At 40.2% G+C, this 16765-nt stretch overlaps 1 protein-coding gene across 1 annotated transcript; it reads right to left on the reverse strand.

Annotated features, from left to right (window-relative positions):
• Positions 1-726: 726 nt before the first annotated feature.
• Positions 727-5576, reverse strand: LOC120293507 (protein SRG1-like). The gene is made up of 4 exons (XM_039313034.1): positions 5222-5576; positions 4845-5092; positions 1482-1806; positions 727-1063 (listed from the first exon to the last, which is right to left on the reverse strand). The coding sequence occupies exons 1-4, from the start codon at positions 5480-5482 to the stop codon at positions 818-820; spliced, it is 1080 nt and encodes a 359-aa protein (XP_039168968.1). The 5' UTR covers positions 5483-5576; the 3' UTR covers positions 727-817.
• Between the last annotated feature and the right edge of the window lie 11189 nt (positions 5577-16765).

Below are 16765 nucleotides of genomic sequence, written 5' to 3' on the forward strand. Positions count from 1 at the left end.
TCACTTGGTCTGCGTTCTAAGCGAAGGACGATCCCAATTCAAGCCTTGAAATGATAGTCTTGAGTTGATCTCGGTTTTTATGCAATTTTAAGAGACACGGACCAACGAACATGCAGACCAATCTTCGTTCCAGTGGTCGCATGAAGACCACAATGGGAAGGGAAATTCATGCCTATCCACTTTGTGGGGTTCCCAATGAAGGAAACCGATTCCCTACTAGCTATTTCCTTGAACCATGTGGCAAAACCAATACGAACCTTATTCTCAAAATATTAATTTAGATTTTGATCGTATCGAAAAAGACTTGTCGGTTCTTCTAAGGTTGTGCGTTATAGGTCATGCTCTCATCCGGGTTAGCAGGAGCTTTAAAGCTTTATCATGACGCTGGGAAGAATTCCTATATTCCACACTCACAAAGTCGAATCTCATCCTCCTTTTCACTCCACTTGTCTAATGGGTTTGTTACGAATGATTAAGTTCAGCCTTCGTTATGATGTAACAATGCACATTTTGCATTGGTAATAAGAATATAGATTTGTAGAAATTCGAGAACGTTGCACTGATACATTCTCTGTAACAGATTTACGCTGGTTTGTTTTATTATGAGTAAAGTTCACTTGTTTTCCCAGCAAAAAAGAAATGCATGAGTTAAAGGGCTCTATTTATGTCATCATAATGTCATCCAGAAAAAAAAAAAGGGGGATGAAATTGATCAACAAAAGCAAGGAGGGAGCGAAATGAATATGGATTATACAGATATTCCATCAATACATGATCCACTTATTTGAAGTACATGGAAAGTGTAAACATAAAGATATTATTCAATCCTCATAACGTCAAGATATGACTTCCCTTGGAGCTCACGACAGAAGAGACCCCTCAAATAATCGGCCATACCTATTCTTCTGAACAATGCTGGCTTTTCTGGTGTGATCAGGCTCGGTGCAGGACCAAATTCCCCTTCCAATTTTGGGCTGTGAAATGCAGCAATCGAGAGCCTCTCCTTCATCGAGTTAACCATTGCTCGATGCTCGATGCTACGATAAGTGCCATTCGTCACAATCTGTGTCGATCATCAAATACACAAACTAATTTGTCATCCCTCTTATGGATTTTATTCGTGAAATTGTTTAATCTATAGATCAAACTAACTAGCTCATTGCATATCAATAAACAATGATGTCCACATGGGGATTTGGAAAATATACATGTAACTATACAAATTTCCCACATTTCGTAATTGAAATGTCTACCATTTTATTCAAGATTATTGTTGCGGTCACAGCGCATAAATTTTCGTTTAGATTGATAACTCGTCCCTCTTTAACATTTATAAGTGAAATGTTAGATGGATAGTGTATGATATTATAGTTTCGTCATCAACAGCAGATGGATATAGACAATACTAGCTCATATAGCAAACAAAATTAGGTGGAACTCCGTGTCAAAGCAGTAGAAATAGGGCCAATCGTAATACTTACCTCTAAAATGTCCCCAACGTTGACAACGAATGCATTAGGGAGGGGCTTGACAGAGATCCACTTGCCCTCTTTCCTTACTTGGAGACCTTCCATTTCATTGACTTCGAGAAGAATGGTGAGGCCATTGGAGTCGGAGTGAGGAGTGAGGCCCGTGACAAGCTCAGGTCGCGGACACGGAGGGTAATAGTTCATTCTAAGGGCCTGCCTGCCCTCATCAAACAGTTCTATCATGTCCTTGGATTCCATCTGCAGAGCTTTTGCCATGAGAAGGAGTATCTTCATTGCAAGGTCTCGCAGCTCCAAGGTGTATTCATCTAAGACTTCTCTGCATAATGATAAGGTGATACATATAAGAATAGGTTACAAAGGCGAGGGAGAGGACGGGATGTGTAGAAGATGGTAAACAGGCTGTGCATACGATATTCACTGTAAAGTTAAGATATTCTTGATGATGTGGGCTAATCTTGAAGCAAGTCTTCCATGCAACCGACTCATAATGTAGTTTTATTATATTTTTGGCGCTTGCTAATCTTATTATGCAAACTTAGCATTAAGCCTAATAAGCGATTTGATCGCATACTATAGACATAATTTGTCGACATAGTTTCATTAATTTTACGATGTATGCAAAATAAGTCATGTATGGTTTCCAAATCTTGTATATGTCATAAACAAGAGTTCTGTATAAATGACAGACCATTGATGTTCTTAATTAACTCAAACTCATTAGAATTCCAATAACGCACTTCTTATTCTTGAATTTAAGGTAACCAACTCTCGTACATTCACACTAATACTAATCCCTACTGGCCTTTCAACGAAGTATTTCTCCGTCGAAGTGTGTTGTAGCTACGTAGATTTCATCGTTATTTCTACACAAAGTCTAGTAATACACAAACTCTAAAAAACATCTTCAATAAAAGTTAAAATCTACTTATCTATGATTAAATAGGTAGCAAACCCTTAAGAAACTGTTACTCAATAGATGCCAGAAATCCAGGCATAGGATCACCTCGAAATCTCCCCCACTTTGATTAAAATTGCTCTTTATGGACAAGGGATGTGCAAATCATTTGAGTTGTCAGTAGACATTATAAAATAATTTGAGCGTGATCTTCGTTTGATTTGGCCAGCTATAATTTGCTTGAATCTAAATGTAGAATGTTTTTTTTGGTAAAAGGTAAGAAGTATATAGATTTTTGCACAAAAAGCTATACAGCTGTACAGCAAGGGGACCCCGGCACCAGCTTACACTCAGAAAGATAGGAAGTCCAAACGAGTGGAAGGGAGCTAGGGAGGGAGAATCCAAATGTAGAATGTTTACGTATGTGTACCCAACAAATCCTGTGAACGATCATCTCGCCTGTCCATAAAAAGCTGAAAGTGACAATTTTGTCCTCGCTCCCAAGCTCAACTCATCGACCAATTATGCCTACAAAAGTGACTATACTAGGACAAGTAGAGTGGTGGTCCTGTGAGCACGAAGACAACCCCACATGAATTATTGTTTCGTGACACACTAGAGATACCGACATTATTATATAAAATTAATTCAGCTAGTTTGTGAAATAGAGAGAGAGAGAGAGAGAGAGAGAGAGTGAGTGATGCTAATATGATATGTTGAAATATCTCACATCGCTTGACTATGAAGTTTATATATTTATTATATATATGTAATCTCCATATACCTATCAGCTTAAATATTTAGGTTGAACCTTCAATATTAATATCAAAGTCGTCCACCTTATTCTTTAATATCTTGCTTCACCCATTGGTTTAGTTTTTGACATAATGAATGGCGAGGGTCAAGTGGCTTATTAGTAGAGCTGTTAAATGGGTGGGTCGGGTTGGGTTTGGGTCGGGTCATTAATGGTCCGACCAAAATGGACCAATTAACCCATTTATAACCCATTTATGTCTAATGTAAATTTTTCGACCCATACCCAACCCGACCCATATCCAACTCATACCTGACCCAACCCATATTAATAAAATATTTTCATATTTAACCAAGTTTAGAAAAACTTATTCCTATGTTTTTTTTAATTATATTACTAAAATACTTCTAAGCTTATTTCTTAAATATATATATATATTATTTTTTTAAAAATGGTATTGCTAAAATAGTTTTGTATAACACGAATTTAATGGACAATTTTTATAATTTTTAAAATAATATTTTTAAAATTGAATTTTAATTATTTTTTATTTTTTTAAAATTAAATTTTTAATTATTTTTTATTTTTTTAAATATAATTTTTCTTTTTCCTTTTTCTTTTCTCTTCTTGACTGGCCGCCGGCCATGACAACAACCGACGGCCAACCACGGGCGAGCCTCGAGCTCACCGGCTCGCCGACGCAAGTGAGCTCGAGGCTCGCCGAGATCCAGCAAGCTCGAGCTCGCCCGACGCCAGCGAGCTCGAGGCTCGCTAGATCGACGAGGTTCGAGCCTCGCTTGACACGGGCGAGCTCGAGTTTCGCCAGATCGGTGAGGCTCAAGCCTCGCCTGGGACATCGGCTAGGCCTCCGCCTCACAAGATCCGAGCAAACTTGAGGCTTGCCACCACCGGCCGAGCTCGAGCTCGCCCCTCGCCGGATCGGCGAGGCTCGATTCTCATCCGCGCCTCGCCAAATCCGGCGAGCTCGAGGCTCACCGGCGTCGGGTGACCTCCCCCCGCCGGATCTGGCGAGCCTCGAGCCTCGCCCGACGCCGAAGAGTACGAGTCTCGCCTGGCCGGTCGCCGGCCATCACTGTGCCGGCCACTGGAGGAAGAAGAAAGAAAAGAAAAAAAAGAAAAAAAAAAAAAAAAAAAAATAAAAAAATAATTCTAATATTACCACCTCTAGTAGGGTAGACTGGATAGTGGGTATTTTTAATGGGTTGGTAAATGGGTCTTAAATGGGTAAAGAGTAGACCCATTTAAGACCCATATAATTTAGTTCTTTTATTTTTAAAACCCATCATGGGTGTTTTAGGAAATAAGGCATGACTCATTAACGAACCATTTAAGCAAACATGGGTCAATAAATGGGTTGTGCAACCCATTTAACACCTCTACTTATCAATGAGGGTGGGGCAACAGCGGTGGAGACGTCCGGTGTGAGATATGGTCAGGTAGGAAGCTATGTTGGTGCACGTTGGGAATGAGAAGGGCAGACGTAGAAAGGGAGAAAATAGAAGAAAAGAGGGGGAAATTTGGGGAAATCAAATCTGCCAATTTAAACCTACTTCATCTTAATGTCTTAGGCTCGGAGGGGTAATAAGTCTATTCCACCAAATTTAGACAACCCCAAATTTTTTTTTAAACGAAATATCCATTTGATGTAAAGTGTCTCAATGCATGAGAGAGAGAGCGAGAGAACCTGAACGGAGAAGGAAGCATAGGAAAAAGATGAGGTTTTCTCAAATGTCGTGGGAGGGACGCCATGAAGAAGAGGTCAGCCCAATCAAGCTTCTGCTCCGCCGACCCAACAAACATCTGCCCAAAACCCTCCAGGTCTCCTTCTTCTTGCCAAAACTTCCTCTTCTCCTCCATCGGAAGCTTGAAGAACTCTTGGATTCCCAACTTCACCTCCTCCATCAATGTACAACTCACCCCATGATTTATCAACTGCGTGCAGAAAAAAAAAAGGATCGATTAACTTCAAAAGTCGATTCTTGAAAAAGAAATTCAGACCATTTGTCTTGAGTAATACTCATAGAAAGAAAAAGTAAAAGTACGCCTTCATGAAAATTGTACCTGGAAGAATCCCCAATCCCTACATGCAACGTGCAACTTTTCCAGCTCGGACTCCACCAAATCGTCATGGCTTGACGAGAGCTTGGTCATGTCAATTACTGGTACTTGAAGCAACAAAGATCCATGATCATCACCCATGAACGGATGATCTTGGTCGGTACGGACATAGCGAGGCGGGACTTCGGTTATGGCATCTTTTGCCAACTCCTGAACGCATGGGACTGGAAGAGAACTGCCAAGCTTCATGAGATTCACCTCCATCGTCGCAACGAGAGGCTCGGACGACAAGAACCTCAAAAGATGTGGTAATATGTAATGGATAAAGAGCTAATGAACTTACAACTCTTTTTAGTGGGCTTCACTATAATGGCTTACTTAAAGGCAGACTATCTTTATATATGTATTTGCTTTCATCCCCCACGAGATTCTCGATGCCAACTAAAGAAATTACATAATTCTCTTCATCCAAAATGATTGTTTAGTTATATGTCGTTGTCATTGTTATTTGGCCATGTGCATGTTGATGGGCATCCCTTATGTTCAATGACAACCGGCAGTTGGGTACAGCTAGAAGTCAATAAACAACCCAATATCAGAGGAAACGTGCAAAATTTTGACTTGGCCTCTGTCATTTTCAGGTAAATATACACTCAAGATAAGATTAGGAAAATCTGTTGTCCAACCCAACTAAAAAAATTAGTGCGTAGGACCTACATCAATGCTAAAAAATGTTGTTTGGAAGCAATTACTATGAATGAGTAATCAGGTTAGGCAACATCCTACAATCATTAAACCCTAACAAATATTATAGTAACCCTTTAACAACAATCATATGTATTATAGTGAAATTTCTAACTATTAGACGAAAACAGATATTTATTTTGAAAATGATGGACAAATGATGACAAATGGGTCTTACTAGATCATTGAATATCAAGTCTATTAACACATAAATATTGACTGGCTATTTAAGTTTAAATTAGAGATTGGCTTGGCCCTAACAAAAAGAATTTTCATTGAATTACACACATATAGGTATTAGGATCATTTGCATTAATAGTACTAGTTTTTTCTTTTGAAAAAAAAAATAATAAATGAAATGTGGCCGGATCAAACGGTCCATTTCCTTTCCGGGCCGGGACCTGACCCGGTCCCCTACTTTTTTTCTTCCCCCACCACCCCTGTGCGGGCCGGCCCACTTCCTTTCCTCCCCGGCCCGGCCCGAGAGACCGCCGGTTGAGGGCGAGGACCGGCTGGCGCTCCAAGGACCAGAAGGAAATGAGCTTGACCTGACTTGACAACTCAAGCTGTCGGTCAGGTCGAGAAGCTCAAGGCAGCAGGTCTGTCTAAGGCAGGGGACAGACCGGCGGCAGAGCAGGGAGGAGAGAAGGGCCGCCGGTGCAGGCCAAGGACCGGCCGACGCGCAAGAGACCGGAAGGCGAAGGGCCTCCACTGATTGGACTTTTGGGCAGGTCGATTCGTGGGAGAAGAGGCTATAAAGGGGTTCGAACAGAGAGAAGGCGAGAGAGCGAGATCGAGAGTTGAGGGAGACCAAGAGTGAGACAGAGCCGAGAGAGGAACCGAGAACGAGTGAGTGTTCTCTGTCGACCGACACACTTGAAAACCGGCTGACAACCCACCGACGTTGCCCCTTTTCCCTGACGGAATAGTCTGGGTTCTCGGTTTTCTTCTTCTTCTTCTTCTTCTTCTTCTTCTTTTTTTTTAATTTCTCGGGTCGGGTCCATTTCCGGAGTATTCCGGCTCGGATACTCACGAGGCGAACGGACGTAGCCCGATCTATCGAGCTCGCCCACCGTCCGACGCCGCCGAGCCGGGTAGGGAGCATTTCCGACCGCCCCTGTTTTGCTTTCCTTTCTGTGCCCTGTTTTGGGCTGGCCGGACCGGGCTGCCGTCGTCCGGTTCGAGCTAGACCCGACCCCATCTATGTTGTGCTTTGCTGCTGTTGGGTATTTTTTTTTTTTCTTTTTTCCGGTCCTTTGCGATCTGTCTCGGTCCTCGTCTGAAGAGTCCCGGTGAAGCTTTTGTTCGTTCCTCAGATGGTGCACGCCACCTTGCTCGATGAAATGCCTAGGTTAGATGCTCGTTTGTGTCATTCGTTTGCGGCTAAGACTTGCTGTTTTCTTCATTCATACTTGTAATGAGTGCAAACGAGTCGTCCCTGTACTGAAGCTGAATCTCACTTATTCATTGCTTGCTGATTTTGGTCTGAGTTCGCGTCTCGGACAAGTCTATAACCTCCTCTCTGCTGCCGCCTTCCGTGTGTTCAATGAAATGCCTGATAGAGATTTGTGCAGTTGTTCTTAGTCTTCTGTCCATTTTGGGTGCTTGTTTTTCGTTAGATGCGTTATGGTACATTGCCACCGCTATCCTTTGCTTTGTATGTCCTTGTTTTGTCACTTTTTCGGTGCGCGTCGTGTTTCTGTGAGTGACAGGTTCTTGGCCGGCGAAGATAAAGGGTGGTGGTGGTGGCTGTAGCCACAGATGGCAGCGGCGTGATGGCTGGACACGGCTTACAGTGTTGCCTGAGTTATTTTAATTAAACTTGAGCGTTTTCTGTAGTGCTTGAACCAGCGGATATTCTCGGTCCATGGAGAAGAGGGAAGCCTGCGTTTGTGGGTAAACGGAGAGATTAGCAAAGAAAGATGGGGATAGCAAGAGCTTAGGGTTAATTTAGATCCCGGGCTGGGCTTTTTTTTTTTTTCTTTTCTTGTTGTTTTGGGTTGTGGGTGTTGCCGACCTTGGTTCGCCTGATTATATAATATAATCTATTATTATTTTTTTAATATTAAAATATATTTCTAAAAATATTTCTAGAAAAAAATTATCTTTTCTAGAAGTTAGGAAGAAGCTTGAAAATTAGTTTTTGAACACTTTTCTCTTAAAATGTGTGAAAATCCTTTTAAAAAAGAAATTATGCTCAAAATTGAATAAGCTCTCAAAACTTAAAAATAATCTCATTTGATCCAGAATTTTAAATGGCTTTGGGATTCTAAAGTCTTTTGGCCAAATGCAAATAACATTTGATTCATTTTTTGCTCAACTTTAGGGAATTATAATTGCATCTCTCAAGAGCACTAAAGATCTTTAACCCAAAATAGGTTCGGAGGTCTTTTAAGAAATTGCATTTTCAAAATGCAAGTCTTGACCTTTTTTTGTTTACTATTCATCTTTTCCATGATTTGCACGGAAAAGCTAGTCAAAGGCCGATGGCTACTGGTCAAGGGGTTGTGCACGCTAGCAATCACCGCGTGGGGTCACCACATCACTCGCTTGGGTCATGACAAGGCAACCCATGCGAGGTAGTCTAGCGGCTAGATATGGCGATCAACTCCAAAAAAAAAAAAAACCTTTTTTTTTTTAAATTTAGTAAAAGTCCTTTATAAATATAAATTTTATCAGACGGTATTTAAGCAAAAGTTGTTCCCCAATGCATTTTAAAATTATAACTCATTAAATGCTATTTGTATTTTAAAAACCTCTTTATGTCAAAAGTACTTGCATTCTTCTAAGGATATTTTCCCAAAGCCAAACCAAATCAGGCCAGTACAAATTGAATGTTAATGGAAATAAATGTTGGCCGTATTTTGCACATTTCCATTATTTCGATCGTGCCCTTTTGGTGCATGGATTGCATTTTCCTTAGCTTGGTTACAAATTGAATCTAAGGAGTCGTGATTAATATAAAATGTTAGATGAACACTTTATTTGGTAGTTGAATAAGGATACATACTGAAAGAGTATTAATTGATTAATTAGTGTAATCAAATCTCCAACCTTAAACTCTATGGTTCCTAAGAGTAAAGTAATTCTCCCATTACTTGGGTATGGCAACTCTTGAATAAAAATAATTTTGCTTATTAAGAACTTGGACCATAAATTGTGAAATGATATGAGTTTGGGAGAGCTCGACTAAGTTTAGATTTAGTAATCCATTAGCCAAATTCTATGTGGCTCACATGAGGGTAGGTCACAATAGGGCCATAATCAACTTGTCTTATAAAGGTTTCAACTCAAGGTTTGATGAAAACATCACAAAGCCTAATTACATCTGAAAGCCAGTTTTGTTTAAGAGAATAAGCATGACAAACGTGAATGTCGGTAAAACATGATTAAAAATTGCGCTGAATACTTAAGACTTTCGCAAGCTTCAAGGCAAATCCTATTTCAATGTCATGCGAATGTCAACAAAACAAGATTAAATCCATCTAATCTGCGAGTGAATCATTGTTGTGAGATGATGCTCGCGTTGTTTAGCATGAATAATGTGCCCGAGAAGGACCTCGCACATTTCTAAGCGTTATAAAAATTTTCTATTAGACCAAATGTATAGGGTAATTTAATCGATGGAAAATCTTCTATTAGAATAAGCATATGTTTTTTCTTTTAAAAAAATAGGACTTACTTTTAATAATCTAGATATGTGATTGGGCTGATCTAGTAAAGAGCGTGTGGATTTATCCTCGCTAGAAGCTCCGAACGTGAGAGGTCTTATAGCGAAACTCCTGTCTAAAGAGTTAGCATCCTCAATACTTGGAAAACACATGGACAACTGTTAGCCTCGGCGACGAAGTTAGGCCCGGCTCTAATTGACCCGCATCCGCTCGATAATTACCTCGGATTGATAGGCAAGACGAAGCCCAAACCAAATGATTTGAAATTTACATGCGCGTTTGGGCTTCCATTTTCACGTAACCAGCACTCGTGCAAACCCGAAATGACAGGGAAATAGATAGAGACACTTGGAAATCTGTCTTAGATGGAGTTACACTTGTTTTTGCGAATATGTCAGCTCTTAAAAGTTTCTCCTCAATCTCTGCTGCGTCGCATCACGTAGGAAAAATATATTCTTGATCAACAAAATTCTATGTTTCAATTATATAAAAACTTAGCATCCAATTTGACCTCCACTCCCTTTTGAACCATACCCAGACCTTAAACTCAGAGGTTGGATTTAGTGCAAATCGAAATAAGAATGACACGTAAAGTTTGATGAATGAGATATATGCACAAACAAAATAAACCGAGTAGCACCTTATCGGTTCTAATACCATAATGAAAAGTTCGATACAAAAATTTAAATTAATAGATGAAGAGAGACCACATGTATATAAGGAGTATATAAACCTTATAATCTATCAATATGAGATAGTTTACTAATGTATCATTCGATGGCTATCCTAAATGGTACACGTAGAATTATAGCCACCAACGCCTTGCTTTCTGTACTCATACATCCTATATATATTCACTCATGCTAACATTCATGAGCGGCTTGTGCGTTATTTTATACTCGTTTAAATGAGTATCTCAATAAGTTCAATTTATTTTAAGGACGAAAAGACCCCCTTTTTTTTGTCTCTTTTTTATTATCTACCATCAGGACACTTCATGTTGATGTCGTGCTAAATAGGTGCCCAATATAGGCCTAAAAATTTTTAAAAACTAATAAAAAGAAGAAGCCAAAAAGGCCCTCAACGCCATTGCTTGCCACTGCGACGAGGCGCTGCCACGCCCAATCGCAATGGTATCCACCGCAAGAAGGGAAAGACTACGGAAAAAGATTGTCTTAGGTGAGGGTTGTGGATGCTGATGTTGTCTTGAATTCCACAAAATTCAATCGGGAAATCTAGGAAGACTTGAAGATTGCAGGCTATTTGTTTCCTAATATATTTCCTAGATTTGGGTTTCAAATTTGATAATATCTTTATGGTGGAATTCCTTTCCTACTAGGTTTAGGAAAGTGGGGATTTAAAGATCTATTTATTTCAGCATTATACCTTGTACTCTTGACATACGCTCAAATAAGAAATCGTCTCTCTCTCTCCCATGGACGTAGGCGGATCTTTCGCCGAACCACGTAAATCTCCATGTTCTTAATTATTCTTGTTTACTTTTCTCATCTAGTTAGGGTGTTCTTCCGCACAACAATTGGTATCAGAGCAATCCAGGTTTTCCGTTCCTGTATTGCGACTTCTAACTAGATGGCTGGAAAAGGTTCAACCGTTCGATTTGATATTGAACGATTCACCGGGAAGAATAGTTTTACACTATGGCGGAGAAGGATGAAGGATCTGTTGATTCAACAAGGTTTATCAAAGGTTCTTTTGGGAAGATCAAACAAGCCGAACACCATCACTGATGATGATTGGGCCGACATGGAGGAGAGGGCGTGCAGTGCAATCCGATTAAACCTATCGGATGAGGCCCTTCGATATGTAGCGGAAATCGAATCTGCTCCAGAGGTATGGCTCAAACTCCAAAGCATTTACATGACGAAATCTCTTACGAACAAGTTGTTCTTGAAGAAGAGATTGTATTCACTTCAGATGAGTGAAGGAGGAGATCTGTTGGAACACCTCAACGTGTTCAATAAGATGATTAGTGAACTTACAAGCTTGGAGGTAAAGTTTGAGGATGAAGACATAGCGCTTCTACTACCGGCATCGTTGCCGGATTCGTTTGACCACTTGGTGACTACGCTCCTTTATGGCAAAGAAACCTTAGAGATCAGAGAGGGGACTGCTGCCTTAATTTCAAACGACACCCGGAAAAGGGCAAATAGTTCAAAATCTTCGGGAGAGGGACTCTTTGCAAAGGAGAAAAGCAATCAAGGAAGAGGAAGATCAACGGATTGAGGATCGAGCAGTAGGAGTCGATCAAAATCCAAGGGAAGGTTCAAAGGAAGATGCTACGGGTGCAATCAGGAAGGGCATACCAAGAGATTCTGTCCAAATAAGAACGAGAAAAAGAAGAAGAGCTCGGATGAGGCAAGTATAGCCGACAGCATTGAGACCAATGATGGGGGCGTCTTGTCCATATCGTCGGGGAAGGACACCTTTGAAGATTCGTGGATCATGGACTCCGAATGCACTTTTCACATGTGTCCTCATCGAGAAGTCTTCGATGAGTACAAGGCATATGATGGTGGTTCAGTTCTCATGGGGAATGATACTTCGTGCAAGACTGTGGGTGTTGGAACCGTGAAAATCAAGATGTTTGATGGCATGATTAGAACCTTGGCAGACGTGCGTCATGTTCCGGGTCTAAGGAAGAATTTGATCTCATTGGGAGCACTTGAATCCAATGGATGCAAGTACACGGCTCAAGGTGGAGTCTTGAAGGTGATTAAGGGAGCTCTGGTTGTTCTTAAGGGACAGAGGCACGGGAACCTATATTGACTTATATGAACCACAGTGCAAGGTGGAGCATCCGTGTCCATGGATGCTAGCATGGAGATAGATAACACCTATCTATGGCATATGTGTCTCGGGCATATGGGAGAAAGAGGATTGATGGAGCTTCACAAGAGGAATGCACTCAAAGGTATAAAAACATGCAAATTAGATTTTTGCAAATTTTGTGTGTTTGGAAAACAATGCAGAGTTCGGTTCAATGCTACAACTCATACAAGCAAGGGCGTGCTCGAGTATGTACACACGGATGTATGGGGTCCTTCACCGGTAAAGTCAAAAGGAGGGAAGGAATACTTCGTGACATTCATTGAGGATTTCTCTCGCAAAGTTTGAGTCTACTTCATGCGACACAAAAGTGAAGTCTTTGAAAAGTTCAAAGAATGGAAAGCTGAAGTTGAGATTTCAACGGGGAATAAGGTTAAGTGCTTGAGATCGGACAATGGAGGAGAGTACAAATCGACACCATTCATGGAGCTTTGCAAGAATGAAGGGATTAAACGTCACTTCACAGTTCCGGATATGCCCCAACAGAATGGCATAGTGGAAAGGATGAACCGGACCTTATTAGAGAGAGCTCAAAGCATGAGGCTACATGCGGGACTAAGCAAGGAGTTTTGGGCAGAAGCTGTCTGCATGGCATGTTATCTTGTGAATCAGTCTCCATCAATTGCAATTAAATGCAAAATTCCCGAAGAGTTATGGACTGGTAAAATTGTCAATTATTCTAATTTAAGAATATTCGGTTGTCTTGCTTTTGTACATGTGCAGAGCTCGAAGCGCTCGAAGTTGGATCCAAAATCAAAACAATGCATATTTCTTGGTTACGAGAAAGGAGTGAAAGGCTACAAATTATGGGATCCAAGTGAGAAGAAAGTTCTGATCAATAGGGATGTTATATTCGATGAATCTGCAATGTTGAAGTCAAGTTGCGTGCCACGCACGGCTGCTGAAGAGGAGAGTAATAAATCTATCGTTAAGGTGGAGCTTGAAACTAGAGAATCTGCAGAGAATGGCGAGTCATCTGATGAAGCTCCGGAAGTCAAAGAAACGGTAGAAGTTCCTCGTACCATTGCGATGGGTCGAGGAAGGCGCACTCCCAAAGCACCGGAGAGGTATGATTTTGAGGATATGGTTGCTTATGCTCTTACCGTAGGCTCTAGCGATCCAAGCTCCTACCATGAAGCTTTGAAAAGTGATCACAAAGAAAAGTGGATGACCGCAATGATGGAGGAGATGGAGTCGTTACAAAGAATGAGACATGGGAACTTGTGAAGAAGCCCAATGATCGGAATGTCATTGGTTGCAAATGGGTTCTTCAAAGAAAGGAAGTAGCAACGGAGAAAGAGCAAGAGAGATACAAGGCCCAACTTGTTGCTAAGGGCTATGCACAGAAGGAGGGGATTGATTACGACGAGATATTTTCCCCTGTTGTAAAACACACATCAATTCGTGTTTTACTAGCTATGGTAGCCATGTATGACTTGGAGCTTGAGCAGCTAGATATGAAGACGGCATTCCTTCATGGTGACTTGGAGGAGAAAATTTATTTGGAGCAGCCTGAAGGCTTCAAGGTGGAAGGGAAAGAGGATCATGTTTGTTCGCTCAAGAGATCACTTTATGGTTTGAAGCAATCTCCGAGGCAATGGAATAAAAGGTTTGATTCTTTTATGCTTCGTATTGGCTACATGAGGAGTGTGCATGATTCTTGTGTCTACTACAAAGTTTTGGATGATAAGTCGCTTATTCTGTTAATGCTCTATGTTGATGACATGTTGATTGCTACAAGAAAAATTTGAGACATTATTTCCCTAAAGTCTCAGTTAAGTAGTGAGTTTGATATGAAGGATCTTGGTGCTGCAAAGAGGATCCTTGGCAAGGAAATCTTTCGAGATAGACATGCAAGTAAGCTTTGGGTGAATCAAAAGAAGTATGTTGAGAAGGTCTTGGAGCGGTTCAACATGGGTAAAGCTAAACCGGTTAGTACACCCTTAGCAAATCACTTCAAATTATTTGAGAAACAATGCCCTGTTTCACATGAGGAAGTTGTAAAGATGTCTCGAGTACCCTATGCCAACGCAGTAGGGAGCCTCATGTATGCTATGGTTTGTAGCATACCGGATTTGGCTCATGCGGTGAGTCTCGTCAGTCGATACATGAGCAATTCGGGTAAGGAGCATTGGGAAGCTGTTAAGTGGATCTTTCGTTATTTGGCTAGAACTGCTGGAATGGGTTTAATGTTTAGTTCCAAGGGAGGATCGATCGATTTAGCAGGTTATGTTGATTCAGACTTTGTTGGTGATTTGGACAAGCAAAGGTCCATCACGGGATATGTCTTTACTCTTGGCGGTGGAGCTGTTTCGTGGAAGGCAATGCTTCAACCTACTGTAGCATTGTCTACAACCGAAGTTGAGTATACGGTAGTAACTGAGGCTGCAAAGGAGGGAATATGGTTGACTGGTTTGGTCACAGAGTTGGGTATAAAGCAAGAAAGTGCTACATTATATTGCAATAGCCAGAGCGCAATATGTCTCGCGAATAATCAAGTGTCCCATTCTAGAACGAAACACATTGAAGTTCGGTACCACAAAATTCGAGAATTTGTGGAGAATGGTAGCATTGCTTTGAAGAAAATCCATACTAAAGATAATCCTGCAGATATGCTCACGAAGACGGTTACTACAGAGAAGTTCAAGTCATGCAGGGACTTGATTTCTCTCACTCATCATTGAAGTTGATGGAGGCTGCACCGATCCAGGTGCGGGCGTACCTTTGCGAAGGTACGGTGGAGGGAGAGATATATTCGTTTTCTTGGTTCAAGTGGAAGCTTGTGGTTTATTCAAGCCAAAGGTGGAGATTTGCTGATGTTGTCTTGAATTCCACAAAATTCAATCAGGAAATCTAGGAAGACTTGAAGATTGCAGGCTATTTGTTTCCTAATATATTTCCTAGATTTTGGTTTCAAATTTGATAATATCTTTATGCTGGAATTCCTTTCCTACTAGGTTTAGGAAAGTGGGGATTTAAAGATCTATTTATTTCAGCATTGTACCTTGTACTCTTGACATACACTCAAATAAGAAATCGTCTCTCTCTCTCCCGTGGATGTAGGCGGATCTTTCGCCGAAGCACGTAAATCTCCGTGTTCTTAATTATTCTTGTTTACTTTTCTCATCTAGTTAGGGTGTTCTTCCGCACAACAGTGGAGCCCTTCCAAGGGAAAGAGAGAAAAATCACCCCCTTAGGGATAAGGCAAATTTAGATGGTGGGGTGGTGTTAGACTCATCAAACAGGTGGGTTAGACCGACAATAGTCCAACTCAAATAAATCTATTTAACTCATTCTGACTTATTTTCATACAATACAAATTTAATGACCCATACATAACCTAATCATATCTAGCTCAACCTGTATCATTAAAACACTTTCATTAACTCAATTTACAAAAATTCATACTCAAATTGATGGGCGAATGCGAAGTGAGCAAATGTGAAATTAAATAAAAGAGAGAAAGAATGAAAAGAGAGTTATAGAGGTGGATTGAGTTTAAATAATTATAAATTTATTTATGATCTATTTAATATTTATGTTATATTTAAAATTATTTATAATTAATTTATTTAATATAACTAACCAATTAATGATTTATTCAACTCGAACATGGGTTAACAAATTGACCAATCATCCATTTTGATGAGCCTAGATGGTGTCCATGTGCACTTGCGTGCTTGCTGTCCCATTTTCCTAGATGAGGGTTTGGTGATCCTGACAACAATGACGGTAGCCGCACGTTCATCCTTGCCCCTCGTGTATCTCTCCCTCTCTCTCTATTTCTATAATGATCGTTATCATCTTCATCCCTTGTCGTTGTCTTTTCTTCATCCCTTGTTGTTGTCTTTTCAATACTTTGTTGATGTGGACCTCATGAAATGACAAATGACAATAAAAGAAAACTAATAAAAAGTCACATAAATTTTTCCATCATCAAAACGAATGGTCCTAATGAATATATTTAATTGCATCATTTTTGACACGTGGTGACACCTAAGTAATACTGACTTACAACACGAAATCACACGACACATTGACTCGTCATTTTTCAAAAATAGAGAATTCGACACATTGAGACACGTTATATATTAAATAATATTTTTATTTTGAATTAATTTGATTCAAATTCATAAATAAATAAATAAATAATAAAGAACTTATAATAAATTTCCGCTAATAATATTAATAAATCTATTCATAGAAAATTTGAAAGGCATATTCATAATTAATGCGTACCCATATCTAGGAATATGTTTTTAATTTTAATAAAAATTATGAATGA

Source organism: Eucalyptus grandis, chromosome 5 (genome assembly GCF_016545825.1).
Source record: "Eucalyptus grandis isolate ANBG69807.140 chromosome 5, ASM1654582v1, whole genome shotgun sequence".
In the NCBI taxonomy this organism is placed as follows: domain Eukaryota; kingdom Viridiplantae; phylum Streptophyta; class Magnoliopsida; order Myrtales; family Myrtaceae; genus Eucalyptus; species Eucalyptus grandis.

Bases quoted from the DNA above. Each gene is read 5' to 3' on its own strand.
- LOC120293507 (XM_039313034.1), bottom strand. From the start codon at position 5,482: ATGGAGGTGAATCTCATGAAGCTTGGCAGTTCTCTTCCAGTCCCATGC. The intron at 1,807-4,844 runs GTTCTCTCGCTC...ATCATTATGCAG, and splicing joins ATGCTTCCTTCTCCGTTCAG to AGAAGTCTTAGATGAATACA. The intron at 1,064-1,481 runs GTAAGTATTACG...TGATCGACACAG, and splicing joins ACGTTGGGGACATTTTAGAG to ATTGTGACGAATGGCACTTA.